This window comes from Gopherus flavomarginatus, chromosome 8 (assembly GCF_025201925.1).
Source record: "Gopherus flavomarginatus isolate rGopFla2 chromosome 8, rGopFla2.mat.asm, whole genome shotgun sequence".
Classification (NCBI taxonomy): Eukaryota; Metazoa; Chordata; order Testudines; family Testudinidae; genus Gopherus; species Gopherus flavomarginatus.
The window spans coordinates 66,610,229-66,637,598 of NC_066624.1; the positions used below are offsets into that span (position 1 = coordinate 66,610,229).

The 27,370-nt window shown below is 40.4% G+C and overlaps 1 protein-coding gene across 8 annotated transcripts in view; it reads right to left on the bottom strand.

Annotated features, from left to right (window-relative positions):
* WDR33 (WD repeat domain 33) overlaps window positions 1-27,370 on the bottom strand; it is a 99,774-nt gene that overhangs the window by 32,658 nt on the left and 39,746 nt on the right. The window contains exon 8 of one of the 8 annotated variants that reach the window (XM_050965295.1): window positions 21,203-21,607. The exons of the other annotated variants lie outside the window; for them this stretch is intronic. Within the exon in view, the coding sequence (XP_050821252.1) occupies window positions 21,549-21,607 (59 nt within the window). The 3' untranslated portion in view covers window positions 21,203-21,548. Of the gene's footprint in view, window positions 1-21,202; window positions 21,608-27,370 lie in introns of those variants that run through there. 8 annotated transcript variants of the gene reach the window in all.

Here is a 27,370-nt window from a genome sequence, read left to right on the forward strand (position 1 = left end):
AGCCATTTTCTTTGACAGCCAATATACATTTTGCTTTCTGTCTAAACAATTCCACTGAAATCGTAAGTTCAAAAAGTTGAGTTTAAGGAGGAAAAATCACAAGTTGTTTCTTCTAGAAAAAAGACTGCATGAACATTCATCCTTCACATTAAGGTAGGGGGAAGAAGCAACAAACAAAGTAATGCAGTTTGGCTATCACAGACTACAGGAAAGGACCCATGTGTCACAACCTCAGTCATAATGAATCAGACAACGAGTGGTTCATTAAAAAGCATTGGAGATCTGAGCCAAAATATGAAGGAAATTACTGTTGAGATTACCTAATCATGGCAATTTGGTAAACACTGAAGGCAAATTAAGTAAGAAACAGAATCATGGAGATAAGCGGATGGTTGAAAAAGGTGGCACATTATTCTCACTATCCAATGTGGCTAGAATAAGTAGTATTGGCTTAAAATGCAGCAGGGACAATACTCATTCTCCTAAGAAAAATTAAGCAGTGGAAAAAAAGTTATCAAGAACAGAGTTTGGGGCAACCATTGCAGCAGATATTGAAGATTATTACATGTATTTATCTGCCAGAGATGGTATAAAAATAATTAAATATGTAGTACAACAGTATGATGGGGAGGGATATTGAATGTTTGTAACCATATTATTCTATGTTTAACAGAAGGTGGTAGTGTGAAGTGATGGGTTGTTTTTGGGTGTGTTTTGTTTGGCTTATTGATTTAAAGAGGTTTAAATGGCAAAATGTAGGACATGAAGTGTAAAGTATTTTGTAACAGAAATATTGAAATGTATAGTTTCTCTCCATGACTCAGTCTGTACTTGAACATAGATGCTGTTTTTGAACATACATTGGTATAGTTACTGCATGCTATGGGATCACATGATTGTATAGTATGTAGTGATTTTTGGAGAGCTGACTGTGTGGGGGTTTTCAGGAAAGTATCCCGAAAGTCCAGTCCAGTTCTGGCTCTACATCTAGTGCTTGGTTGTAAGGATCAAAATCAGAATTTAAAATTAGAACACATATGAAAGATTTCTGCCTAGAGGTAGAAAATAGGTTTTAATCACATTGCCATATAGGAAATGCCTGGCAAAAAATCCTGGATGTCATTACATATGCCTAGATATATCACCGGAATTATACCTTCTAACCTCTGAAAGAGAAGTTGCTGAAGTTAAAGTCTGCTCAGAGACTAAACTCCTGTTGTGGAGTCATAGGAATATGTTCCCACCAAAAATGTTTAGTTATTATACTCATAAGCAGATTCCTGAATCTAGAAAGCATATTTTAAAAATTTAGAAAACAGCACAAAAAACAAAAACATCTTTAGAGAATCTGGTACTCTTAATAAAGTGCCTTAGTATCAGACATACAAAATAGATACAGCTAAGGACATGGAGAAGAAGAGACACTCCCCAGTAAGGTACACTGAAGTACTCAAAATATGTGTGAAAAATCAGAAGAGGGCCCGGAGCACCTTGGCAATGCTCTTAACACTTGCCAACCAAGAAGCAGAAATCCCCAGACTGGACTCAAACTCTGATCTTACCCGGTACTAGGACACAAGAGCACGTGAACCATTAGGCCAGTACAAAAACTCACACCAACCAAAAACAAACAAACAAACAAAACAAAATACATTCCAGAGGAAATTAAAGCTTTTTTGGGGGGTGGGGATGGAGGGGGCTTAGAGCAGTTTATAGTCGTCTTTGATTGTGGTGTTCTGTTACATACACTGGAGCCTAATCCTTCCCTTGTTAACCAAAAGAGTCAATGGCAGCTTTGAGTGTATAATGCTGGCTTAGGCCCCTGAAAGAGAATTCTACCATGCCTGTAGCTACTCAGGGTCCTCATTTCTCCTACCAATTCTTCTTAGAGAACCATTTTCTTCCTATATAGCCACTTCTATGAAGACCATGATTACAAGAACTTTTTCCTGCAAGAGGAATGGATGTTTTATGTCATTTCATACATAAACCAAACAATGAACTACCCTCCTAAGCTAACCCTTTAATGTCCCTTTATAAAATATAGTACATTATAAAAAATTATAAAGGAAAAAGAACACAGTGTGTTCCATGCCACCCACCTACCCTATAACTTAACATGTAGTTCTACATCTCTGTTGCCTTTTACCTCCCACAACATCCCACTGTCATATTTACTTTAGTTTTGAAACAGTGGCCTCATACACTAGTGCACCACCTTCAAGATCTGAGGACAGTTAGTTTAATTTAAAACAGTAATCCAGGTGAACCTATCCAGCAAATTAAGTTCCTTGGACAGTCTACCACTTAAGTAGAGCAACATATTGTGAATGTTTTAGTAACTTCTGCAATGTGTAGATTACCAAACATCTACTTAAGCTTACCCCACCCAACAGTTGTTACATAATTAATTTAGTCACAAATAAGATAAAAGACTGAATAAGGAAAAACTAATGAACAACAAAAATACCTAACTGATCTGAGGCAGCTTTGTAACAAACCTGCTTGGAATGGCAATCTTGTATTCACTGAATTCTGTATTTTACTTCTTTGTAATCGTGAATCACTATATAAATTAGCATGATCACATAAAAAAATACAACAAAGCACTAACATTCACTGTGTTGAGGTGATGCAGCAACAAGTTACTTGAGGGACATGGGGGAATATCCAATCTTTTCTCCACTGTGAAAAGTAGTAGTCATGCATCAAAAACATAAAAAATAGATTTAAAATGGATTCCAGTCTCAGAAATCCATAGTCATGACAATGTGCTGACAATGAACCAGAACTGTGCTGAAATTTTTCAAGGAATCAGATAGAGTAGCTAAAAAAGACAGTATATTTGAGGAATTGTATATCCACAAATAGGAAAATAAGTAACTAAAATAAGGAAGCAGGGGTACATAAATAAAAACTGAAAGGGGGAAAAGTCCTGTCTTGAAACTAATGCTGCAGATCTGAAATCTGCTTCAAGTGAAAAGACTTTACAGATACAGGTCATCTAAAGATTGCAGAAAAAGTGCATTAGCTCTAGTCAGAGAAAATTGTTATATTTTTCTCTTGTAGGAATCTGTCCTTCAGTGTTATTCCAAAAAATCAAATCGCTAAGAGGTAGCTGAACATCAGTCCCACTTGGGAAGACTAATATCATTATGGATGCTCACTCTAACTCAGATTAAAGTACAACCAGAAAAAGGTTGACTCTCATGGATGAAAGTAACAGCACCTGTGGTTTAGCAAGATGGTAGCAGAAAAATCATAAATATGTGCCTATGTTCCTCGGTCAAATCACAAGAGGAGCTGAAAAATCATTTGCCACTCAACTCAAAAAATATGTATTAATATTGTATTAAAATATAAATATTATAGCTTCAAGATTACATTTTAATTTTAAAAAGATTTTAATTCATAGAGGCTACTATGTAACTGGGGTATTTTAACCTTAAAAAAAACCCTCAAAACCTTGAGATGTTATAGACTCTTCAATATCTCTTATTTTAAAGTGTCAGTTAAAATAGTTATTGCTTTCATACACAAAATACACCTTCATCAGATTATTCCATGCCCATGGACTAAATAGAATTCCCATTACATAATTATTTATCTGATGTGAGTGGGCTGTGCTACAACTGGTACTGACTTGTGTCATGGAGAATAATAATGCACACAAGACCGAGGTTTAAGGAGGTTATATAATAAGGCTGAGAAATATTTAAATTTCAAAGTAACTGTCCCTCTCTACAGGAGACTGGGCAGCATGGTCATGTGTATGCTCCATCAGTACCCTAGTTTCTCCAGAGATAGTACATCCTAAAGCCTGATTGTGCCTCTACATTAGCAAGACTGTGCAAGAGAACACAATGGATTTTAAGTGCTACTACATAGATCTTGGCTACATTTGTAAGTTACAGGGCAATAAAGGAGCCCCGGGCGCACTAGCTCACTACCCGTCCACACTGGCAAAGCACGTAAAGCGCTCAACTCCGTGGCTACAGCACTGCTGGTACCCCACCTCGGACAGTGGAATAATGTTTGCTGCGCCCCCGCTGGAGTGCCACGGCACCAGTGTGGACGAGGTGTTGCATTACTGCGCTCTGATCAGCCCCCGTAAATGTCCCATAATCCCCTTAAGTCAAGTGGCCACTCTTCTCATTGTTCTGAACTCACTGTAGGAATGCGGATATGTCATTTGAAAGCTCCATTTCTGATAGCCAGCTGCTTATCTGCTCCAAGACAGATAAGTGTGCTCTGAGACAGATTAGTGCGGAATGCTGAGAGAGAGAGAGGCGGGGGGAGGGGGAGTCTGCGGCTGTCTGAACTTACAAGACAGCATGCTGACATGCTCTCAGCCCCAAAAAAACCCACTCTCCCCCCCCCACATACTCCCTGTCACACTCTACCTCACCCTCATTTGAAAAGCATGTCGCAGTCGCTTGCATGCTGGGATAGCTGCCCATAATGCACTGCTTCCAATGCTGCTGCAAGTGCCGCAAATGTGGCCACGACAGTGTGCAAGCAGTTGTCAGCATGGACAGACTGCAGCGCTTACCCTACTGCGCTCTCCGAAGGCGAGTTTAACTCACAGAGCTCTACATCTGCAAGTGTAGCTATGCCCATAGTTTCTTCAGTAATGTGCATCGCGGATAATGGCTACGCACCTTGCAAGCACAGGCAATACACTGGAATTTGCTCCTGCTTTATCCCATGCAGTCAAGATTATGTGATGTATGTAAACATTAAAAATGTAAACAAAATTTTTTTTTTTTAAGATAAGGTGAATTATCTAACATAGTTTTATGGTGAATGGCTCCTGGAAAAGAGAAATAAGAAAAATTTTTGCAAGAGTATTCTGTTTAAGTGACTGGTAATAAGATACACATGGCCTTTCATCACTAGAAGTCACTGGTTCAGATTGTTAGTGACCAGAAGTAGTTACTATCTGATATCTGCTCAGTTGAAAATATGTGAATTGGTTATCCCAGCAGAGTCACTAGCATTCAGTTAGCCACAAGAACTGGCACCACTGCTGGGATTATCAACAAAGCACCCTGGACTACCTTGGTATGAAGCCTGAACGATCTTTTCACTGCTAGGTATGTTCCCTTCCCCTTCTAGGTCAGGACTGAAGAGCATAATCACAGCGGTGAAAGAAAATTTGTATTGATTATGTTGCTCCTCCCCAATAAAGCATTTCCATTTCTAAGGCTAACAATCTGGCACTTTACACAACATTAAATTCTCTTGATAAAATTTAAAAATCAAGGAAAATTTGCTTATTTTCAAACCAGTTACCTTACCATTTTTGTTTAAAAAGATGCAAAAAGTCTCCTCTCTTCAAAGTGTGTAACAAATATTATGGTTAATAGCAATTCTCTGCACTCTGACAGTACAAAAAAAAAATCTTACAGCGAGAAGGCGTTGTATATATAAGTTATTCATTACAAATACTGCTGTTTGTATTCTACTGGGACAAAATTATTCATTTGGCCACCAAAACTTTTTTCAAAACGGGTTAAAAAACACTTATGATTTTATGGTGAATAAACAGTTTAGACAACCCTTACCCCAAAATAATTAAATGCTATAACTTGTTGGACAATCCACTGATCTTCAACTAAGAGGGGACAGAATTCTGTAGAGACTTTACAGCTAGCGCAAAGCCAGCCTCAAGGGCCACAAAGAAACTTAATTAGTTCTATCCCAGCTTCCCCATCCAAGGTAATAGGGAACTGACATCTTCAAGATGAAGCTGTATATGCACCCTAACTAGCAATTGTTGGTAGGCCTGAAAAGCTTTTACTATTCTTTGAAGTAAGGAAGCAGGCCCATTACGTAAGGAAAATAGAATGAAAGTTGAGGAGGAAGTATATAAAATAGAAGAAAAAAGGTTTGGTACATTCTCCCAACCCTTCTGTCTATTCATAAAGAAAGTGAGGGTGTTAGCAACTGCTCTGGATCTGCTTGTCACATCTCTGGGAGCTGTGACTGAAGTTGAGAACCCATGGATCTAGGAGTACATGTGCAATAACAGTGTAAACCAGCTGGGCAAAGCCAGACAGGTCCATCTAAACTTAGAAGGAAATAAGGATAGGGAGGAAGGGGACTACCCAGTGTATGCGTAGGATTGTTTGTATGAACATGTAATTATGTCACATTCTATTCAAATTGTGTGCTCCCCGGGGCATTCCCACAGCATGCAATCTCAGGATTCTACGATTTGAAAGTGGGGGGGGGGTCAATAAGATGACCATCAGATCTGCTGGATGTTTCCAGTGCCAATATAAAGGCTCAATGGCTAAAACACATCCTTCTATTGTTATGGTGCTATCAGAGGGAGCTTAGCAGCTATGGTAGTCTTTCCACTAGACCTTCCTATTCTTTTTATATGAAATTTTGCATGTTCTGAGGAGTACAAGAGACTCTTCTGCACTTTAGATGCATGCCTTGATTAGATCACATTCAAATCAAATGACTGTATATTAAAATAATCCACAAGTGCACTACCCCTCTCCCAAGAACTCCACCAAAAGCTCTCCATTCTCTGACCCACTGATCCCCAGCGTCTGGTGGAAGTGTGTATTTCCTCCAGACATTGATATGGTTATCATAAAAAGAACCAAAACATGAGTTCCTGCTGTGATCATTTGAATGTTTGCTCTTTAGGTTGCATGTTCAAATGTACCTTTGTAAGTAATTAACATAGTTAAATGCACTAGCGCATTTCTTTGCTCCTAAAACAAAATGCAAGAACATAGTTAAAGGAACAGTGACGTTAACGCTTTTAACAGTTAATGTTAGTGCAGGGGTAGTGCACTTAAACACAAAGGTCAGAAAATTCAAATGTTAGGGTTCTCACAGCAATATCAACTTTTGGAAACAGACAATTTAAAATCTGGTAAGTGCTTCTACACATTCTAGTGTATCTGTGGGATAATGCATGAGAAGAAGCAAGAATGACAACTCTTTATTGGCTTTTTTTAGTTCTTCAGTATGCATGTAGTTCTGGAGGTATCTAATGACTTAGAAAACTTCTGTTTTCACTAGTTCGGAGGAGAAGACTTGCTCTCTGTTTATCACGACTCATTATTACATGTCAATATATATGTCTTCATAAGTCAAGAACATAGCTGGGGAACCTTTTAGACTCCAATCGTGGAGATCTCTTATAATAAAGACTTACTTTGTCATTTACGGAAGGAAAAACAGCTTATACTATGAAAAAAAAGTATAGCAAAGTATAGATCAGGACTTCAGTTATAAACTCCTATTTTCAGATGCTTACAAATTCCCTAAGAAATTCACCCATGGACTGAAATTCCTTTGTTTGGCCTCAGCCCAAAGAAGGATTTTTCCCCTACAGAAAGTTTGAGGAAAATCCCTTCAGCTGTTTTCTGGAATGAAAAAACATCCAGAATGTTGAGCTTTTTTTTTGGTGCATCAATAATTCAAAGAGCCAGAGAAGCCTTCTAAACTTGGCATAAAAATAATCCCTACTGGGTTAAATTAAAAAAAAAAAAAAAAAAAAAAAAAAAAAAAGGCAGCTATAGGGGATTGAAAAAATTTAAGAGCATGCTAAGATTTTAGCCGATTGTTGTCTCCATTATATCATCATGATGTGGTATCCCAGACTACGACTACTGATGGGAAAACATGAAGGACAAAGATTGTGAATATCTTAGTACATGGGTCTTAACACAAAGGTCACAATAAGTGTTAGGGGGCTATGTCCTTTCCATACTCTTAAATGGGAGGTTCTATTACCTCAGCAGAAGAGGTCTTGGTATTAAAACATTTGAAAGCCACTGTCTTAACAAATCTGTGAGCCTTCTACTGCTCCTTACAACATATAAAGACAGCTTTAAACTTTTAAAGAATTTTTCACTTTAGCAAAAATCAGGAAGCTCAAGGCTTAATATTTACAGTAACTTTTGGTGGGTTGAACAGGTGACAGCTAAAACACTGAACCCTCAGTGATTTTTCTCAGCCCTTTCCTCATCTCTCAGTTGAGCTTTGGAAAAGCTGCATCTTAATTTATAGCCTGTGAAAACACTTCAGCTGCCAGGCTCTGAAGGGTGGCAATACCAAACTGTGGCATCCTTACTTCTGCTCTGCCTTCAGAGCTGGGCAGCTGGAGAGCAACGGTTTTTGGCTGGGGCATTCATGTCGTTTGTGGCACGGGAAGACTAATTTAAAAATCCTGCTCTCCTCCCACCCCACAATATCCACGCCCATCTGCTCCCACATGGTTTGTTGAATTTTTATCACTCTCCCGCTGTTATGGCAGTGGCTCCTGTGGGACCCACAGGATGCCAGTCCTGCTGAAGGGCTCTAGAACCTTTTGTAAACTTAGGGAAATGAGATGAGTTGACATACCCCCTAGAAGACCTATGCATATTCCCGGGGTACACATACCTCTGGCTGAGAACCACTGTACTAAAGAGATCTAATGTATAAAACAAAGCTGGTTTTTAAGCTACAGAAATTAAATATTAAAAAACCCACAGCTAAATACTTAGCACTCAAAAGTCAGGGTTCACAGTGTAAAAGTCATGTGCCCATTACACACAAGAGAAAGTTACTTATCTATCATTCTTTTTTGAAAATACTACATAGAATAGCAATTCTCCTGTCTGAAGCTGACAGAGCAACAGAGGCCAAGAACTCCTCTTGCTTTAAGGTTTATTGGCATTATGAGGCACTGGCAGTCAAGAGGGCTTTGGCACTCTCATATACTGACCAATCACCAGTGCCTCAGCTTCTTCCAGAACCTTCCAAGTCAGGTCCTGAATTACATAGGGAGCAAAAGCTCCCTTAAAAAGCAGATTATAAAAACAGGGGAAAAAGTTAACATTTTCCAAATATGTAATACAAGAAGCATCTCAAAATAATAGTTTAAAACGTACCCCCAAATTGTAGAGGAAATGGGTATTAATCCTGTACGATACCTACAAAGAATCAGAACAAGTAACTTCCTCATCACTGAAGAGAACACATAGGATACCCTTGAAGAGGAAGGCCCTGTCTACACTGGAAAGTTGTACCACTAACTACGCTGATGTAGATAAAGCTATATAACCCCTTAGTGTAGATGCAGTTATGCAAGCCCAGCTATTCCCATACGGGCAGAATAATTATACTGTCATAAATGACCTTTATATTGGAATAGCTGTGTCCACAGTAGGGCTTTTTACCTGTATAATTATTTGTTTAAAAAAATAAGGACACCACACCCCTAACTGAAAAAGTTATACTTGTAAAACATTCAAGTGTAGACTAAGCAAGGTCTACACTATAGACTTCTGCCGGCACAGCTGTCAGTTAAGGGCATGAACAGGCATGATCTCTGACCTGCCAGCACAGCTATGTTGAAGTCCCTAGACACAGTTATACCAGCAAAACTGAACTTTTGCCAGTATAAGCTGCAAGTGCACTAGGCATGCTTTACCAGCATAATATACTGGTATAGGTATACCAGCAGAGCACTCCTAGCACAGACCTGGCCTAGGCCTTAGTGTGGATGCAGTTATATCAATATAAAGGTTCTTTATACTTAAAAAGCTATTCCCACATAGGAAGGCAGAAGACCTAAGTCACTTTTATGTCAGTATAACTGCATCTACACTAGGGGCTGTACAATTATTTTATTTAACACATACACACACACACACACACCTACCTCTAACTGAATCAGTTACAATAAACCGTTCAAGCATAAGTCAGGCCTCAAAAGTTTGAGGAACATATCAAAATAAGGTCCTACAGGACTAGAAATGGTAGGTTTATGTATTTGATAAGGGAGGAATACCCACTCTCCAACAGGAATCCAGCACTTACTTCTAGCTATGAAGAGGACATTATACTTTGTATTTGTGACAATTTAATGTAGAAGAAAACTATTACAATCTGTTTTGGAGGTTTTTATAGCTCTCTCTGGAGTCTTAAATAATAGCCCCAATAAACTTTAAAACTCTCTCAAACATTGGTTTTAAAAATGTTTTTCCGTCTGTAACATATTATATACACAAAATATATTGTTTGACAGTAAAGTTTTATCAACACTTTGGATGATCCCCTTAACTCACTCATAGTTTTACTACTCATGAGTGAGCCATACAGCAAAGCCAAACTCATGCAAACAAAACCTCAGACGTAATTATGTATTCTACATTATATATAATACACACAAAAAATAGATCATGCCTCCAGAAATAAGATACAAGATTATTCTATCTCCACCTCATAAAGGTGTGTCCTCCAGCAAAAAGCAATTTTAAAAAGAACTGGCAAAATTATGAGATATTCTAAACAAGAATAAAATTTGGTATCTGGGGAAGTTTTCGCACCCCCTACTTTGGAAATGGGTTTCTACTAATTGGCTAACTCTAAGCAATCATGCTTTGTAAAGATATGCAATGATAACTATGGGGCTGCCAAGCGTACATCTTGAGCTGAAAAAGACCAGAAGCTGGCTATTAGAGCCAAGCAGGCAGAGATGCAATAGGCAACTATTTACTATAACAACTCTAGATATTCTTTTTACAAATGTCCATTGTTAAAAGAACCTTTGTAGGTTCTTGGCTTCAGCAACATCTTATGGTAATGAGTTCCTGTCTAATTGTGTCCTGTGTTGTGGAAAAAGAAATTATCTTCATTAGTTTTTATTTTGTCCCTTCAGCTGAACCGAGTTTATTCTTGTTCTTGTGTCACAAAAATAGGAAGATCAGAAGCTCTGACTCCAACTTTTCTATAGTTTTAACAAGGTCCCTCTTATTTGTCTCTTCTCTAAAGAGAACAATTCCAATTTCTCTTCAAATGAGAGCAATTCTATGCCGAATAATTCTTGTTACTTGTTTCAGAACTCCCTCTACCTAATCCTACAACTTCCTTTTTGAGATGGAGTGATCCAGTACTGCATACAGTATTCCATGGGGGCAAGCCACTGATATATATAATGGCATTTGCTGTGCTATTCTTCATCATATTCCTTATACATTTTAACACTTGTTTTCTTTGGTTGTGTACATTTTTTTTTTAAATTGCAGCGGTATATTGAGCACAACTCTTCATCAAGCTGGTCACAAAGTGATGCAATGGTCCTTTTCCTGAGCCGATATAGTTAATATAGAAAAGTTGTCTCCAATGTATTGCAGATATATGGGAATTAACTAGATAAGAACAGTGACTCATCTAGTCCAGTATTCTGTTTCTTACAATGGTAAATACCAGATGCTTCAGAGGAAGGTGCAAGGAACCCCCAAAGGGGACAATTATTGAATAATCTGCACATCAGGAAAGTTTCTTCGTACCCTCTGCCATTAAAAGTTGGCTCTTGTATTGAAGCATCAGGGTTTTATTTCCTTTCCAAACTTGGTGGATTTTTTAAAATCCTGCTGAATTCTTGATCCCAATGACGGACTGTGGACCCCACGGACAAAGAAATTATGAGTATTTCTACAAATTTTAAATTTTCTGTCTTAAATTTCATTAAAATGTCCCCTTCCTCTTGTATTATGCAAAAAATTTAACTAGAAGTACCCAGTCTAACTCCTTTACATTATTTCTTACTTTGTATATATTTATCGTGCTCCCATTTTTATCTCTGAACACTTGTAATCTTTTCATTCTTTGTACAGAAGTTTTTCTATATCTTTAATTGTTACCACCACTTATTTCTGAAATCCATCCCTTTAATGCTTTATTTTTATATATTTTTAGATATGGTCACCAGAACTGAACATGGTATTCCAGGTGATAGCTATCACTGGTATATAGTTTTATATACAGAGCTTCCACTGATTTATAGTTTTTATAAATTTATGCTGTACTTCAATATGAGCCAAATGCCTACAGTCCCCATGTTTACCTGCAGACATCTGTGTCAAGGGCATTGGGCTCGTGACTGCTGGGTGCCCTCTATTAGAAGCCACTTAGATCAGATGCATGATCTTTAATCTCTTCTGGTATCTTCTGAAGAAGACTCTTCCATGGTGTTCCCTTTCTCCACAACTCTACCCCACCTTTACTCATGGAAGCCTGGAAGTTCACAACTAGAGCTGTTTGGAGGGTTTTTGACTAAAATGCTTTTTTTCTATTAAAAAAAATTACCTACTGTGAAGTTATGAGTCTGATCTAATATCTCATTGAAGGTAACAGGGCCAGAAAGAGTTAGTTAACTCACAGACTGACCTGACCCACGGCCAAACTTCAGAGACTTGTTAGGAAAATATGTAAATGAATAGAGCTTTTAAATGCAAGTCTGCATTGTTAGAGGTAGAAGGGGAGATGTTTGCTCAGGTCTTGTAATGTAAGCAAACAAGTCTTTGAATTAAAGCTATAGCAACAGACAAGATCAAAAAAGGAATATTAACATTTATGATGATACTTGAATGAAATAGTATTGTTTATATATCCCTTTGAAGTTGTGGTAACCTGTATCTGAACTGTTTAATGGATAAATTACCCTGCGCTAATTGCCAGGATGTTTGGGAGGAGAGTTAAGCCTACTGTTTTCTCTGGCCCAAAGGCTGCTGGAAATGTATAAGAACCCTGGAACATGATCCTGCTTCATCTCAAATCTGCTTTGGGTTTCAAGAGGGAGAAACCTTAAGCCATAAGGATTGAGATCCCCAGTAACTGACTGGAGTCACCCTGAATATGGACATTGGGCCTATAACCTCTGGACTATTTCTAAAAGGACTTTTGGCAACTACAAGCTCATCTCTACTATGTACCTGAACCTCAAAAACTGAATTCAAGTCTGTATGTATATTGGTTAACAGATCAACACTCATTCACTTTTTTTTTCTTTAAAAGAAATTGTAGCTTAGATAATAAGTATTGGCTATAATGTGTATTTTGGGTAAGATCTAAGTTATAATTGGACCTGGGTACATGCCTGATCCTTTGGGATTGGAAGGGCCTTTTCTTTTATATGATGAGACAAGATTTTCAGTAATCATCATCGTATCTCACGTGTATGTCTGGACGGAGGCCTGAGGCTGGGCACTTTAAGGGAACTGCGGTGTTTGAACTTCTAAGTAAACAGTGAGGTACTATAGAAGCTGTTCTGTGCTGGCTTGGTAAATCTAAGTACTGGAATAACCACCAGCTTCTGGGGTTTGTCTGCCCCGTTTTGTTTGCAGTTTATCCTAATTGAGTGACCTCAGCTGGCTCCCCTGGGCAGCACCGTCACACCTACCTCTCGTAACTCTTGTTCTTCAAGATGTGTCGCAAATGTCCATTCCAACTTAGGTGTGCGAGTGTCCCGAACTCAGCCATCGGAGATTTTTTCCCTACGGGTATCCGTCGGCTCAGCTCTGGTGCCCCCTGGTGTTGCACACTCAAAGCCAGTATAAGGGGCCCTGTCGAGCCTCTACTCCTCAGTTTCTCCTCTTTCTCCAAGAATGAGGCCAGTGGGTGGGTTTTGGAATGGACATGCGCAATATATCTCAAAGAACAGTTACGAGAGGTAGGTAACTGTTTTTTCTTCTTTTGAGTGCTTGCACATGTCCATTCCAACTTAGGTGACTTGCAAGCAGTAATAACAGAGGTAGGCTCGAAGTTCAAGGACAAGCTGCCTGTAGAATGCTCGGCCAAAGCAGGAGTTTTCTCTAGCTTGCTGTGTGATAAGATAGTGCGTGCAGAAGGTGTGCACTAATGATCAGGTTGCTGCTCCACATATGTCCTGCACTGGAACTTGAGCTACGAAGGCCGATGAAGAGGCTTAGGACCTTGTAGAGCGGGCAGTAAGTTCTGGCAGAGGGGGAACGGCTGCAAAGCCGTAGCATGCTCATATGCAAGAAGTGATCCAGGACAAAATCCTCTGGGCAGAGATGGGAAGCCCTTTCATTCTGTCCGCTATTGCTATGAAGAGCTGTGGTGATTTATGGAATGGTCTGGTCCTTTCAATATAAAAAGCCAGAGCCCATCTGATGTCCAAGGAATGTAGGTGCTGCTCCCCCTAGTTGCATGAGGTTTAGGGTAAAAGACTGGCCGAAAGATTGGTTGGCTGCAGTGAAATACAACCTTTGGAAGGAATTTAGGATGTGCCTGAAGCTGTACCTTGTCCTTAAAGAAAACCGTATAGGGTGGCTCTGCCATAAGGACTCGAAGTTTAGAAACCCTTCTGGCCAAAGTAATCGCCATCAGAAATGCTGTTTTCCATGAAAGATGCAGGAATGACCACATCGCCATTTGAACCAATGGCAGTCACATTTGAGAGGACGAGGTTCAAATCCCATGCGGAAGTGGTTCCTTCACTTGAGGGAATGTCTTCTCCAGACCTTTGAGGAAATGAACTACCATTTCATGTGAGAACACTGACCTATTATTAGGGTGGAATACTAAGAAAGCTGCCAGGTGGTCTTAAATGGATGAAATGGCTAGGCCCAGTTCTTTCAAAGATAGGTGGTAGTCCAAGATGAGTTGAATCAAAGGTTGCATCGGTGGAACCCCATGACCAGAGGGAAAAATGTTTCCATTTTGCATTGTAAGTTGACCTCATGGAAGCCTTCCTTCTGCACAGGAGAATTTTCCAGACCTGCTCTGAACAAGCCTGCTCATTGGGATTCAGCCACGAAAATACCATGCCGTAAGATGGAGAGAGCTGAGGTTCGGGTGGAGCAACCAACCACGGTCCTGCAAGATTAGGTCTGCGTACAGCAGAAGCTCGATCGGGGTCTCACAAAACAGGTGAACGAGTGAGATGTACTAATCTTGCCTGGGCTACACTGGTGCTCTCAGGATGACTCGAGCTCAGTCCTGCTTGATCTTTGTCAATGCCTTGAGCACCAACGAAATGGGTGAAAAGGTGTAGAGCAGGCGACGCAACAGCTCAGCAGAAGCGCATCTGTCATTGAGCCTGGCCTGTGGCCCCTCAGAGAGCAGAACTGCTGGCTCTTTCTGTTGGAACATGGGGCAAAGATCTATGTGAGGAAACCCCACCTCCGGAAGATGTTCATTGTGACATCCAGATACAGGGATCACTCGTGGTCAGTGCAGAAGGATCTGCTGAGGCTGGAGGGTGAACTGGAGGGTGTATCTGACCTCCACTGTTTTTAAGACCCAACGGTCAGAAATTAACTGTTTCCAAGCCTCCAGGAAGTGGGAAAGAATTGGAAAAAATAGGGGTAACTGGATCACGAGAGCAGAACTGGTATACTGTCATCAACAAACCCATCAGAATGAATGCTTTGAGGCACCTGAATGGCGAGGGGCCACTTGAGAGGGCCCTGCCGAGGAGGAGGAAGGTGGATGCGGCCAGCACCCAGAGCTTCTATTCCTTTGTCTGCTCTGGTTGCATCTCTGGTGAGAACAGAAATGGACTAACTGCTGAGATCTATATGGTCTCCTGGGCTGAGACTGCAAACCCAGGGATTTTCAGAGTTGCTTTGGTGTCCTTAACACCGAGAAGCCTACTCTCAGTTTGTCCTCAAAAAAAGTGAGAGCCTTTGAACGGTAGGTCAGGATTCCTGTAAGAGGTCCAGCAACCACAAGCTCCTGCGCATAGTGACTGCTGTGGCCATAGATCTGGCTGCTCAGTCCATGGAGTCAAGGGCTGCCTGAAAGGAGGCTCTGGTAATGGTCTTGCCCTCCTCCACCAGGCCCGAGAACTCCTGCTAGTTCTCCCAGGGAAGCCTAACCTTAAACTTGGTCATCTCTTCCCACATTATAGTCACAGCGACCCAGCAATGCCTGCTGGTTCGCTATGCAGTTGGAGTCCTCCTGTAGCATAGGCCTTCCTTACCCATAAGGTCCATATTTTTTGGCTCCTTTGGCTTTGGAGTCGACCTTGTGTTGCCTTGACAGTCCTCGTTAGCAGCCACTACAACGACAGACCCAGGCAGGGGATGGAAAAATAAAAACACTCATCCCTTGGCTGGCACAATGTACTTTATCTCAGTTCTCTCAGCCATGGGAGGAATGGATGCTGGGTTTTGTCAGAGAATTCTTTATTGGGCCCAAAATGGAGCTCTGCAAGAGGAGGGTGACCCTTGCTGGGGCTGTGATTGTCAGAATGCCCAGAAAGCCATCAGATGGTTCCCTAACGACCTCTGCCTGGAGACTCAAGTTAGATGCCACCTGCTTAAGTAAGTCCTGATGGGCTCTCAGGTCATCCTGGGGAGAAGATCCTGTAAGCATTAATTTGTCCACTGGTGAGGACAAGGAGGCGGCATGAGCTGCTGTCCCAGAGTCCAGGGGAATCTCCTCCTGGCCAGCTTGCAACTGCTGACAGGTATTGGTACCCGCTTCAGTACCATGACGTGTTGCGGATTTGGTACCGCGTCCAGCGTCAACGGCAGGGTTGAGCTCAGGAATGTCTTTGTCCATCCCTGTCATAGCGCTCATCTCCAACATCGCCGAATAGGAGTACCTCGAGCTGGTGCTATGGCCCGGGGGAACCTCTCACCTCCGGTTCCAAAAGGGCCACCGTAATGATGCTGGTCCCCCCAATGTCAGAGATGGGTGCAGGCAGTGATCATGGTGCCAATTCCTCGAGATGACAGACCCTGAATCTGAACCCAAAGACAAGGAAGAACCAGATGACTGAAGTCACCACAGCCTTGCCGATCCTCCCAGTGCCAGGAACCGGTGCCGCGGGGACATTTCCAGTGAGGTAGTAAACGGAGGCTTTCCCCTAGCAGCAGGTCTTGAGGTTGGCCTGAAAGTGGTGGGTTCAGAGCTGCTAGGTAGCACAGGCAGTGCTGCTTCAGGTGCACTAGGGGGGCTCAGTACCGGCAGACTTATCAAGTCTTTAGCAGCAGCATATGCCTCTGGGGTCGATGGTACCGCAGTCTTCCATTCAATACCAGGTCGGGGAGCAACACTTCACCCCTGGGTGTTTGCAGTGCCGGTGCTGGTAGTAACACTGGAGGCTGCTGCGGTGCCAGTGAGGGAGAGCAGCCCTACATGGGTCTCGCACTATTCCTATCTGCCCGCTCGACTGTCCTCGGTGCTGGGAAACTAGTCTTCTTCCAATGTCTTCTGTGCCTCTTCCTGGGCACAGGCAAGGAAAAGTGATGCCACAAGCATTTAGGGGCAGGCGGTGTGCTTTGTACAGACGTGGATGTACTCGGTGCAGAGAGTCAGACCTCGGCTCCAAGGTAGGCCTCAGTGCTGTCTCCATGAGGAGGCCTTTTAGTCTTGCGGCTTGGTCCTTTTGTGACTACGGCTTGAAATTGCAACAGATCTGGCAGCAATCTTTCCTGTGCCTTTCATCCAAACACTTAAAATAACTTAAGTGCGGGTCCCTGGTTGGCATAGGCTTTGCACAGGAAGAGCACTGTTTAAACCCCGGTATACAGGAGAGATGGACCCCCTTTCCTGACAGAGAAATCGTAGTTGTTACTATAAACTAACTAATAAAACTATTTACAAAATTCTCAATTAGGAAACCACAAACACACTTTGCCTTGGCAAAGTGTGTGTGGGGGGAGGAGGGGGGACGACACTCCAGGTGGTAAGAAGGAAATGAGGAGCAAAGGCTCGATAGGGGCCCTTCATACCAGTGCTATGAGTGTGCGACACCAGGGGATGTCAGAGCCAACTGATACCACTAGGGGAAAAATCTCAGATGGCTGTGCTCAGAGCACTTGCACACCTAAAGTTGGAATGGACATGTGCAAGCACTCTAAGAAGAATATGCTGTTACACACACACACCCCAGGGAGATTACAAAAGGAAGATTTCCGGACTCCAACGTGGATTCTTCAGTCATTTTGAGAGAGAGAGAGAGAGAGAGAGAGAGAGAGAGAGAGAGAAATAAATTGAAAGCATGATCTTTTCAACCCAAAAACCATTTTGACACAATCCCATTTTGAAAAAACATTTGAAAGGTTTTGGTTTCATTTCACACTGAAAAGAAAAAAAAAAAAGTCAGAACTTTGAAAGCTGTCACAAACCAGAATTGTCATCCTCTAGCCAACTCTATTCACAACACAGAATACCGTTTGCATAAATTCTGTCCAAATGAACATTAATACAGTAGCTCAGAACTCATCTTTCCTCTGGCCACAGCCACCTAAATCAAGACACTCTTACTGGACAGTGGAAGATGCAACTACCTATGTCCTTGAGCAAAATGCAATCTTTTTTTTTGCTCAAGAAATAGCAGAGTTGTTAGGCATCTTCCCTACCTTCTATATCAGCCCATCCAGAAAAGGAGTTAAGCACACAGCACCTCTATTCATAGAAAATGAATGATCCAGGTACTTGTCAACTTTGTCCCTTGAAGATACACGGACGAAATCAAAATCAGTGGTGTTAGCCAAGCCTTGGACAAACCGGAACAAAGGCTACAATCTCTAAAGCAGGGTCACTTATCTCCTGCAGAAATACACTTGGTATGATGAGTTTCGACTCATATGCGAAAACTAATGCACATCAAAATGTCAACCCCTTTGATCCCACACAAGCTTTGAGAGATGCACTGGTGGGGGAGATCCAGAAGTCAATGCTGTCACAGTAACTGACACTGACTACACTGAGACCACAAGCATGGATAGGTTCAATGCCAACATCAAATGTCAAGATTGGCACCAAGTATGAAATAGATTGGGACACTGAGCTTCTTCCATCAGCACCAAAGCTCTGACCTAAGTGACAAAGATGGTACCAATATCTTTGAGTAAAGACAGCTGAACTTGAAATGATTCAGGCACAGAATGAATGATCCAGGTACTTGTCAACTTTGTCCCTCGAAGGTACATGAAGATGCAAATACACACTGTTGCCATCTAGGGTCATCCAGATTGTTTTCTGTTACTGAGCACTAGTGGACTGTGTGAAAGCTTTGATGCAAAGCTGTCTGAAGTGAAGTAGTGCATCAAAAGATTGCTGGTTTTAATTTATCACCTCCTGTACATGGCACTCTGGTAGCTTAATTCAGCGAGAAGTTGGAGACCAGGAACATGACTTAACACATTGAAACCCTGACACAATGAAGCAAGTGCAAGCTGTTGAACATCACAGACCACTTCATGGCAGCCAGGTTAGTGGGGCTGATGGATCTGAAGAGTTGCTGGGTCTACGTAGATGGTTGAGGCCAACACTAAGTACCATTTTTCTCACACCTTAGGCTTTCACTTTGAGGACACATCCTAAGCATTCTGGGCCATCTTCAAGGACTACTCGAGTGGACACTTAAGAGACACTTTAGGTGTTTCTGCCATTGTCTAACAAACAGCTCTAGGTGATGTGCCCATACAAGCGTCTCACTCAGAAAATGATGCTCTTCTAAGAACACAATGCAGCACTTATGCCTGTCTATAAGTGACACTTTATGCTACATGTGCATTTCCTGAATTTGCTGAGCTTCCTTCCTTCCTATTGAGACAAAGAGCTTTAAAAATAAAATAAAATGCTGCAGCAACGAAGAAAGCTTTGACATAAGTAGTCAATGAAGTAATTCATGATGTCACATAATGAGATATTGAATGCTAAAAGTCTGAAAAACAAGACTCCTACTGTTCCAACTGCTAAAGCATCTCAGAAAAGCTTAGCGCAAACCTCAAAAGGGGAATGTCCTGCAAAGGTAAAATGAAGCATCAAATGTATGTAAATCAAAACAAACACTGTGCCTAGGCCCATCAAAAACTGGCTCAACTGAGCACAGAAGCATATGAATACCAAATTGATAGTCCGAACAAAAGCAGAAGAAAAAAATACCATGGTCCCAGTTTGTCAGGGCCAACTAAACCAAAAACCACAGAACAGTTTTTTTAAAATATTAAATTTTATTGGGACTGAGGATACACTTCTGTGCAAAACAAGTACAATCAGCAGAGATAGAGCATGAATGGTAATGTGATGCATAGCGCCGACAAAGAGGTCTTTAGCTGACCAAGATCAAGAAAAATCTAATAAGGAAAGTTCTAGAAAGACCTGAGTCAATCTCAATTCATCAGCAAGTTAGAGGTGAGGTGGGGGTGAGAATGGATATTTGCTCAGTTATCAGTGACTCAGAAGGATAAAAATCATAGAGCTCGAATTCCCAGCCTGTCTCATTCTGGAAACGCAAGAGCCAAAAAGTAGGATTCCTGTAAAGTTGGCATTTTTGAAGAAATATATACAAATATTATTTAAACACCTCTGCGGAATATGTGTGGGTAAATTGTTAATGTTACCATAAGAATCTTAACTTGCCATTTCTAACCCTCTTTAAATATATAACCTTCATGTGATTTTTACAGTTAATTTATACCAAAAGCTGTATTTATTCACCTACTTTTCCCAATAGGATTGGGGATCATGTCATCAACCAAGTTTTATATCTTTATACTACTGGGGGGAGGGGGTGGATGGCGGGAAGAGAGAAGAGGGGTGTCCTGGAGTTTTCTTGTACTTCTTAAAAGGAACAAACTGCTTATGAATATTTTATGCTACAAAGTAGCCTGGACGTATCACATAGGAGCTAAAAATCCAAAAAAGTGAATATATATTATAAATACAACAAGAATAACTACAGCATACAGTTTTCATACTGAAAGACTGTGGCTCTTTTAGTACTTAAATTTTAAAAACAAAAGTACTTTCCCTCCTATGAATTATCAAACTAATGCTGAATAATTAAAACAAAACATTTATTAAAGGATAGCCATGTCTTCCAAACAGGGTCAATCATAAGATTTAAGTCACATGTGTAATAGCCTTTTTGTACACAGATCCAATTAGGGTTGCCATCTCCCCAGGAATTAATGCTTATGTCATGTGATGAAACCTCCAGGAATACATCCAACCAGAACTGACAATCCTAGATCCAATGTGTTGTGCATTAAACATCTGCTGGAACACTGGACAGGCCCATCATTATATAGCTTAAATGACAACTGGATAATACTTTTAGTTTAAATACAAAAAAAATATGTAAGCGTAAATAAAACTTAAGTAGATACTATGTAAATTTTACATAGTGCAGCATAACTAGGATACATAGAATGACAGAATTGAAGGCTTTTCAGCTATTCAGTTTCTTTACTGTATGATCTACCATTGTCAATCCTGGAGTGTGTGAAAATCTATATAGCAGCGATCTGAAGTGTGTCTATAGAAACAGAATAGGAATACTTGTGGCACCTTAGAGACTAACAAACTTGTTGTAGCATAAGCTTTCGTGGGCTACAGCTCACTTCATTGGATGCATGTAGTGGGACTACATGCATCCAATGAAGTGAGCTGTAGCCCACAAAAGCTTATGCTACAACAAAATGGTTAATCTCTAAGGTGCCACAAGTACTCCTATTCTTTTTGCGGATACAGACTAACATGGCTACTACTCTGAAACCTATAGAAACAGAGCAATTCTAGAGAAAAATGTTTATAGAATGTTTCCAGAGAAGACTCCCCTGAACTAGATCAATCTTCCAAAGAAATTCCAGACATTTTAAAATGGAATTATATAGAAAGCGTCCAAAAGGTGTAAGATTTAAAACAAACTCATTCCCGAAAATCTTCTGGAATGCTGAATTTGATCTTCATCTGGACTAGTCACAACAGCTATCTGTATTTGGGAGCAGAATTTACATATAGGATACAGGGTAACATACTTTTCAGTCCCCTAACTGGGTTTCCCTTTTGTGTGTTGCCAAAAGGAGAAATAAAAATATTTCTGAAAGGAAAGAAAACATAAGACTTTGGTAGTAGCTTACACAGTAGTTACTACAAAAATGAGCAATTAAAAAAATAAAAACAAAAGCACTTAAGAACTAAGAGAATCTTGTTCCGTATTGGTAGGTGAATCGGGTGTTGAGAGGAGACACTATGATCAAGAGTCGGAATGCATCATTTTAAAAGCAAATCAGTCTCCCTAAAATATATAATTTCAGTTTAGAAGTTCCTTCACTGGAGGTTTTCAAAAAGAGGCCAGACAGACATGTCTTGGATGGTTTAGACACAACAAATCCTGCATCTGGGCAGAGGGGTAGTCTAGATGATCCTTGCAGTCCTCTTCTAACCTTATGATTCTACGTTGATCCTTATTTTTGTGATAATTAGCAGAATATCTGTATTGGCTAGCAATTCAATGAGGCTGGACTGATTATTTTATTAAAACTACAGAAGTGTTCTCTGGCTTACCTTCTGAACCAAAATGCTAAAAAGATGGGTCACAAGAACAGTGGAAATACATTTTTAATAGAAACAAGCCAGTAAAACCACCAGAACTTCAAGATCCTATCTATCTCAGTACCACAATCAGCTGAGGCTGTAAATAAACAAACAGCCGCACAAGAACACCTGCATTCTAGAGCAGAGGTCCTCAAACTGTGGGGTGCGCGTCACCTGGTAGGGCATGGAAGAACATTCAGGGAGGGCACAGCTGGGGCCTGAGCCATCCCCCATTGGAGGTGGAGAGCGAGCGCCACCCAGCACCGCTCCTGGACCCTGGAGCTGCTGGCCCGTGCCTGGAGCCCTGGCTGCTGCCCCAGTGCCCGGACTCCAGCTATGGCCCCAGTCTCGGCTCCCTTAGTCCTGTCCCTGCCCCCCTCCCAGAGCCGCGGCTCTGCTTCCCAGTTGTTCAAAATTTCCATTTAACTGTAGGAGCTGAACCACCAATTAAGTCTTCTGAAATTTGGACAGAGGGCATACTGAGGGCTTATTTACACTTACAGAAGTGCAGCTTGCAGCACTTAGTGAAGACACTACCTATGCCAAAAGGAGTCTCCATCAGCGTAGATATTCCACCTCCCCAAGAGGCATTAGCTATGTTGATGGACAAAGCCTACCATCGACATGGCACTGTCTACACCGGGGGTTAGGTCAATATAACTAGGTCAACTCAGGGCTGTGGATTTTCTAGCACTCATAAGATAGGTAAGTACTTTTCTTATGTAGCAGAATCACAGAGGAGTAAATTGAAGTGCACAGATATTAGAAGGTTCGTCCAAAGCTATATAGCAAGTCAGTGCAGAACTGGGAACAAAACTCAAGAATCATTGTTCCCAACCCCCTCCCAAGTAGTACACTGCATTTCCTCCAAAAGCCAATAAGGAATGCTGCTGCTCTGTTGGGGAAATAAAACCAATCACATAAATGAAAAAAGTCTTTCCAAAATTAAACTGTAAAAAGGATCAAAAACTTGGAGCTTCATTCTAAGAGATTTTACAACCCAAAGCAGATCCAGAAGCAGAAAATATTGACTGGAAAAAGCTGAGTTCTTCAGAGTTGTTTCAATAGGACTACTTATGGAATGAGGTGTTACTCAACAAAAGGGCAACAGACCCAGCCTCTTATTGTTTCCAAACTTGTAGTAATGTTTTCATATGCTCGCATTTTATCACTACTGCACTGAGTTCCAGTACACACACGTGTTTTGGGGGGTTTTTTTGGGTATGGAATGGGAGCTTGCAGATTACTTTCTTATGCTCGATTCGGAAATTCAACTTCTCCCCCAGTCAAAGCAAAGGCATTAAAGATATGAGCAAAAGACATTTCCTTATAGTAATTTATATAATTGGAAGAAACCATAGTGACTTATAAACTCTGAATAATCATACTAGAACATAGTTTAAAAGAAACTATGGTGGCTTATAATCACTCAAGTTACTATATGAAAAAGCCTTTGGCTTACACCTTGCCTTGGCAAGGAGAAAAATTGAATTTATCATTCTATTTCATAGACGGATACAGGAGAGAAATCTAAGAATATACATCCCCTTTTAAACTTTCCCTATCAATCCCTACATCACTGGCCTTCTGCATAAGACAGCTTTCAGAAGACTTATTTTAAACCAGGTAACCTCAAAAATCCTTGGAATACATCACTAGCCTGGGACAATGGTACCTGGAATGTGAACCTTCACCTCTCCCAAACAGCTATTCATAAACACAGGGGAGAAATATAAGTATACCCAGAATGATAATCAGAAGTTCTTGCTCTGAGACGGGGTGGCCAACTTGTGGCTCCAGAACCACATGAAGCTCTTCAGAAGTTAACATGAAGCTTCTTATATAGGCACCAACTCCGGGGCTGGAGCTACAGACGCCAACTTTCCAATGTGCCAGAGGGTGTTCACTGCTCAGGCCCTGCCCCCATTCCATCCTGCCTCTTCCCCTGTTATGCCCTCACTCCTCCCACTCCCCTGCAGAGCCTCCTGCATGTCACAGCTGATCGGGAGGTGAGGGGAAGGCACTGATTGGCGGGGCTGCTGGTGGGTGGGAGGCGCTGGGAGCCAGGGATGAGGAGCTCATGGGGGGCTGCTGACGTATTATTTTGGCTCTTTGGCAAATGTACATTGGTAAATTCTGTCTCTTTCTCAGGGTCAGGTTGGCCACCCCTGCTCTAAGACAATTAATACAGTATTAACACAGGTTAGGTGTGCCAGGAGACTCTGAAAGCAGACAAAGATTTGAAGAATCTGTTACCGCAAATTTTATGGTGATATTGAATACAAGATTCACCAAGACCTGGCATAATAAAACACTATGAAAGCTTTTTTTAAAAAAAATTTAGGGAAGCACAACATAGTAAGTCTGCATTTCAGCTATACATACAATCTTCTTGGATCTTTGTTAAAGTGCATCTTATTACAATGCTTTTTCATGATTCACCACTTCTGGGAAGGGTGCCTGACAGATCTGCAACTTCAGGAGCTGGATATTTTCTACATATTACAGTACTGCATTGCAACTGCTATCAAAAAGTGAAATATGAAAAAGTTAAGTGTAGTGAATATGATTAAAATTAAGTTTAAAAAAAACTAACTTTGAAATGAGAATTGCTATTCTGTTTGAATGTTGAATTCTGATGAACCTTGTTACTAAGATAAGCTTTGGAACATATTTGCAGTGTATGTATGAAGTGCATATATACATTTCTCAGGCCAACACTTATGGGACTACTTATATCAAAAGTAGTGAGACCCAAGCAGAAAACATCCCAGAATCAAACACAGCAAGGTGAATCAATTTTTAATATAGTACAAAGGCAAAAGTGCTCAATATATTGTCTAGTTCATTCTGGATATGAATGATAGCTCTGAAAGCTTTAGACCAGTGGAAAAGTTTTATTTTTCTTGTCTGCTTGTGGCTTTAAGGATAAAAAGTTTAGGTTCAAAAAAAAAAAAATGACTGCATCCCCCAGTGCACAATTCATCCAATTCTGGATAGCAGTCTCTGGGCATTCCTGATAGGTTTTAGGTCAACTGCATTTTAGGGGTCTCTCTCAAAAGTCCCTGTAACTGTATAATCTTGCTTAAAGAGAACTAGAATAAGAGGTTGATGAAAGTACTCAAAGCTACTGCTTGTATTCATTATTTAAAATAGTATGGTATGTTCTGGAAATGTAAGTGCAAAGCCAAGCAATAGTCACCCAGGATATTCTGAGTCTTCTTTGGATCAAAGACCAGTAATTTAACTGGCCAACATATTTAGTAACAGACCTGGACTTCAGCTCTTTCCAATGTTTGCAACTTACAATTTCTTCCTGTTATATTACATAACTAATAATGTATGTATTTTATCCAATAGATATAATGGGCCAACTCTCTCTCTCTCAAGTACACAAGCACAATCCCACTGATTTCAATAGGTAGAAAAAGGAAGAAAATTTGGCCTAATATGAACTTTAATATTACTATCAATTGTGTTATATACAAAAGCTCTCTCTTTCAAGTAGACAATTATAACTAGTATATTTAAGAAAAATGGTGTATCCTAACCTATGATTTCTGTTCATATTGTTGTGTGTAATTTAGAATGGCATGTTTACTGCAAATGGGATTTAAACATCTTCCTGGCCCCATTAGCTTGAGCCCAACATCCTGGGATTCAAGACCTCTCAGTAAAGTCAATGGCTAGCTGCCTTAGTCTCCTAGAAAATAAAACACCACCAGAAGTTTATTGCATATAATTTTTGCACACCCATTTCAGATGGAACAAGTGTTCCTACAAAAATGTGAACATGTAAGCTGTCACAGAGAAAAGAGGTGTTAGAAGCACAAATCCTTGATTTGTGAGTCTTATAAACAAAACCTTTAGACCAAAGACTTACTTCTGTTTCACCTGCCCTAACAGAAAGGCCTTTAGAAAGGCCTAAAAAAGTGCTCTCATGTAAGACTTAATTTATTGACTTTCCATACAATTTCTTTCCCCACTTAATTATCAAAAACTGTATAAAACTGTTTATATATAAACAAGGGCTTGACTCCAATCCAGTCTATTTTAACTTCCTACTTGATCTTGTCATGTTTTCATATTGACAAATTTGTAACATTGCAACTATTATTAAGGTGAAATGCTGTTTGTACCACTGTTCTTATTTCAAGTTCTTTCCAATATGAAAGTCTCCTTCAAGATAAATTTCTTATCAGTGACATACAAAGCAAAAAAGGAGCTTTTGTCCTTTTTACCTCTTTATGATGTAGATTAGAATATAAGCTTGAAACTACTTTTAGAAACCAAATGAGTTTTGAATGTTAAAAAATAGGTTAAGTCTTGTCAGCCCTGAAAGACTACAGTAATTGAAGAAATGGCAAGACAATGACATCAAAAGAATGAAAGCTGAGCAATTGAGGCTAAAAGGATTGAGTCAGGCTTTTTTCTTTAATTCAGTCCTTTTTACAACTTAAAGCAAAATAAGGCAAAGCCGTCACCCTAACTTTTACATTTATGTTTCTCCATTTGACAACTGCTAATTGCCCCCCATGTTTCTAATGAAACCAAAAGAATAATGGTTCTTTGACTACCTTCAGTGATGACAGAACATCTTTCTCTGGAATTCCTCAAACCCCGTCTCCTCATCTCTCTCTCTCTCCTTCCCTCCCGCAACTGAAGGTCAGTCCATCAGCACCACTCTCAACCTGGCTAGAATTGTTCCCAAAGAGCAATGTCAAGCATTTCCTTCCCTAGTGGAGATGAAGAAACTTGGTCACTTCTCCAGTGAGCAAAAGCATTAAGTCAATAGTTTTGAAATAGTTTGATTAGCTTGTTGCTGCAGAATCAGCAAGAAGAACTTGTTATTGATATTTGGTCTCAGAGAATGGATTTGTTATGTACAATCTGATAATAAAGTGTTGGGAGTCTATTTTTTAAAAACTGATATTCATAAGCTGGAGGATAGTCTAATATTTTAAGAATCAAATTTTGGGCCTAAACTACATCAGAGCATCCCTTAATTGTGTTGACCTTCAATGGCATTAGTATTAACCAGAATACTTGAAGAACGGTTTGTGTGAGAACAGAAAGTATACTATCATTCTTGATCAAATAGTATATACAGACATAACCGGACAGGTCAAAGCATGAGAGGTGTATTGATATCAGTTAGTCTTAATTAAATCCTTTTAGGATTCTAATTTGCATACAGACCTCTGCAACTTTACTTGCTGAAAACTTTTAAAAGATTTGTATTCACTTAAGACAACCACCATGGTAG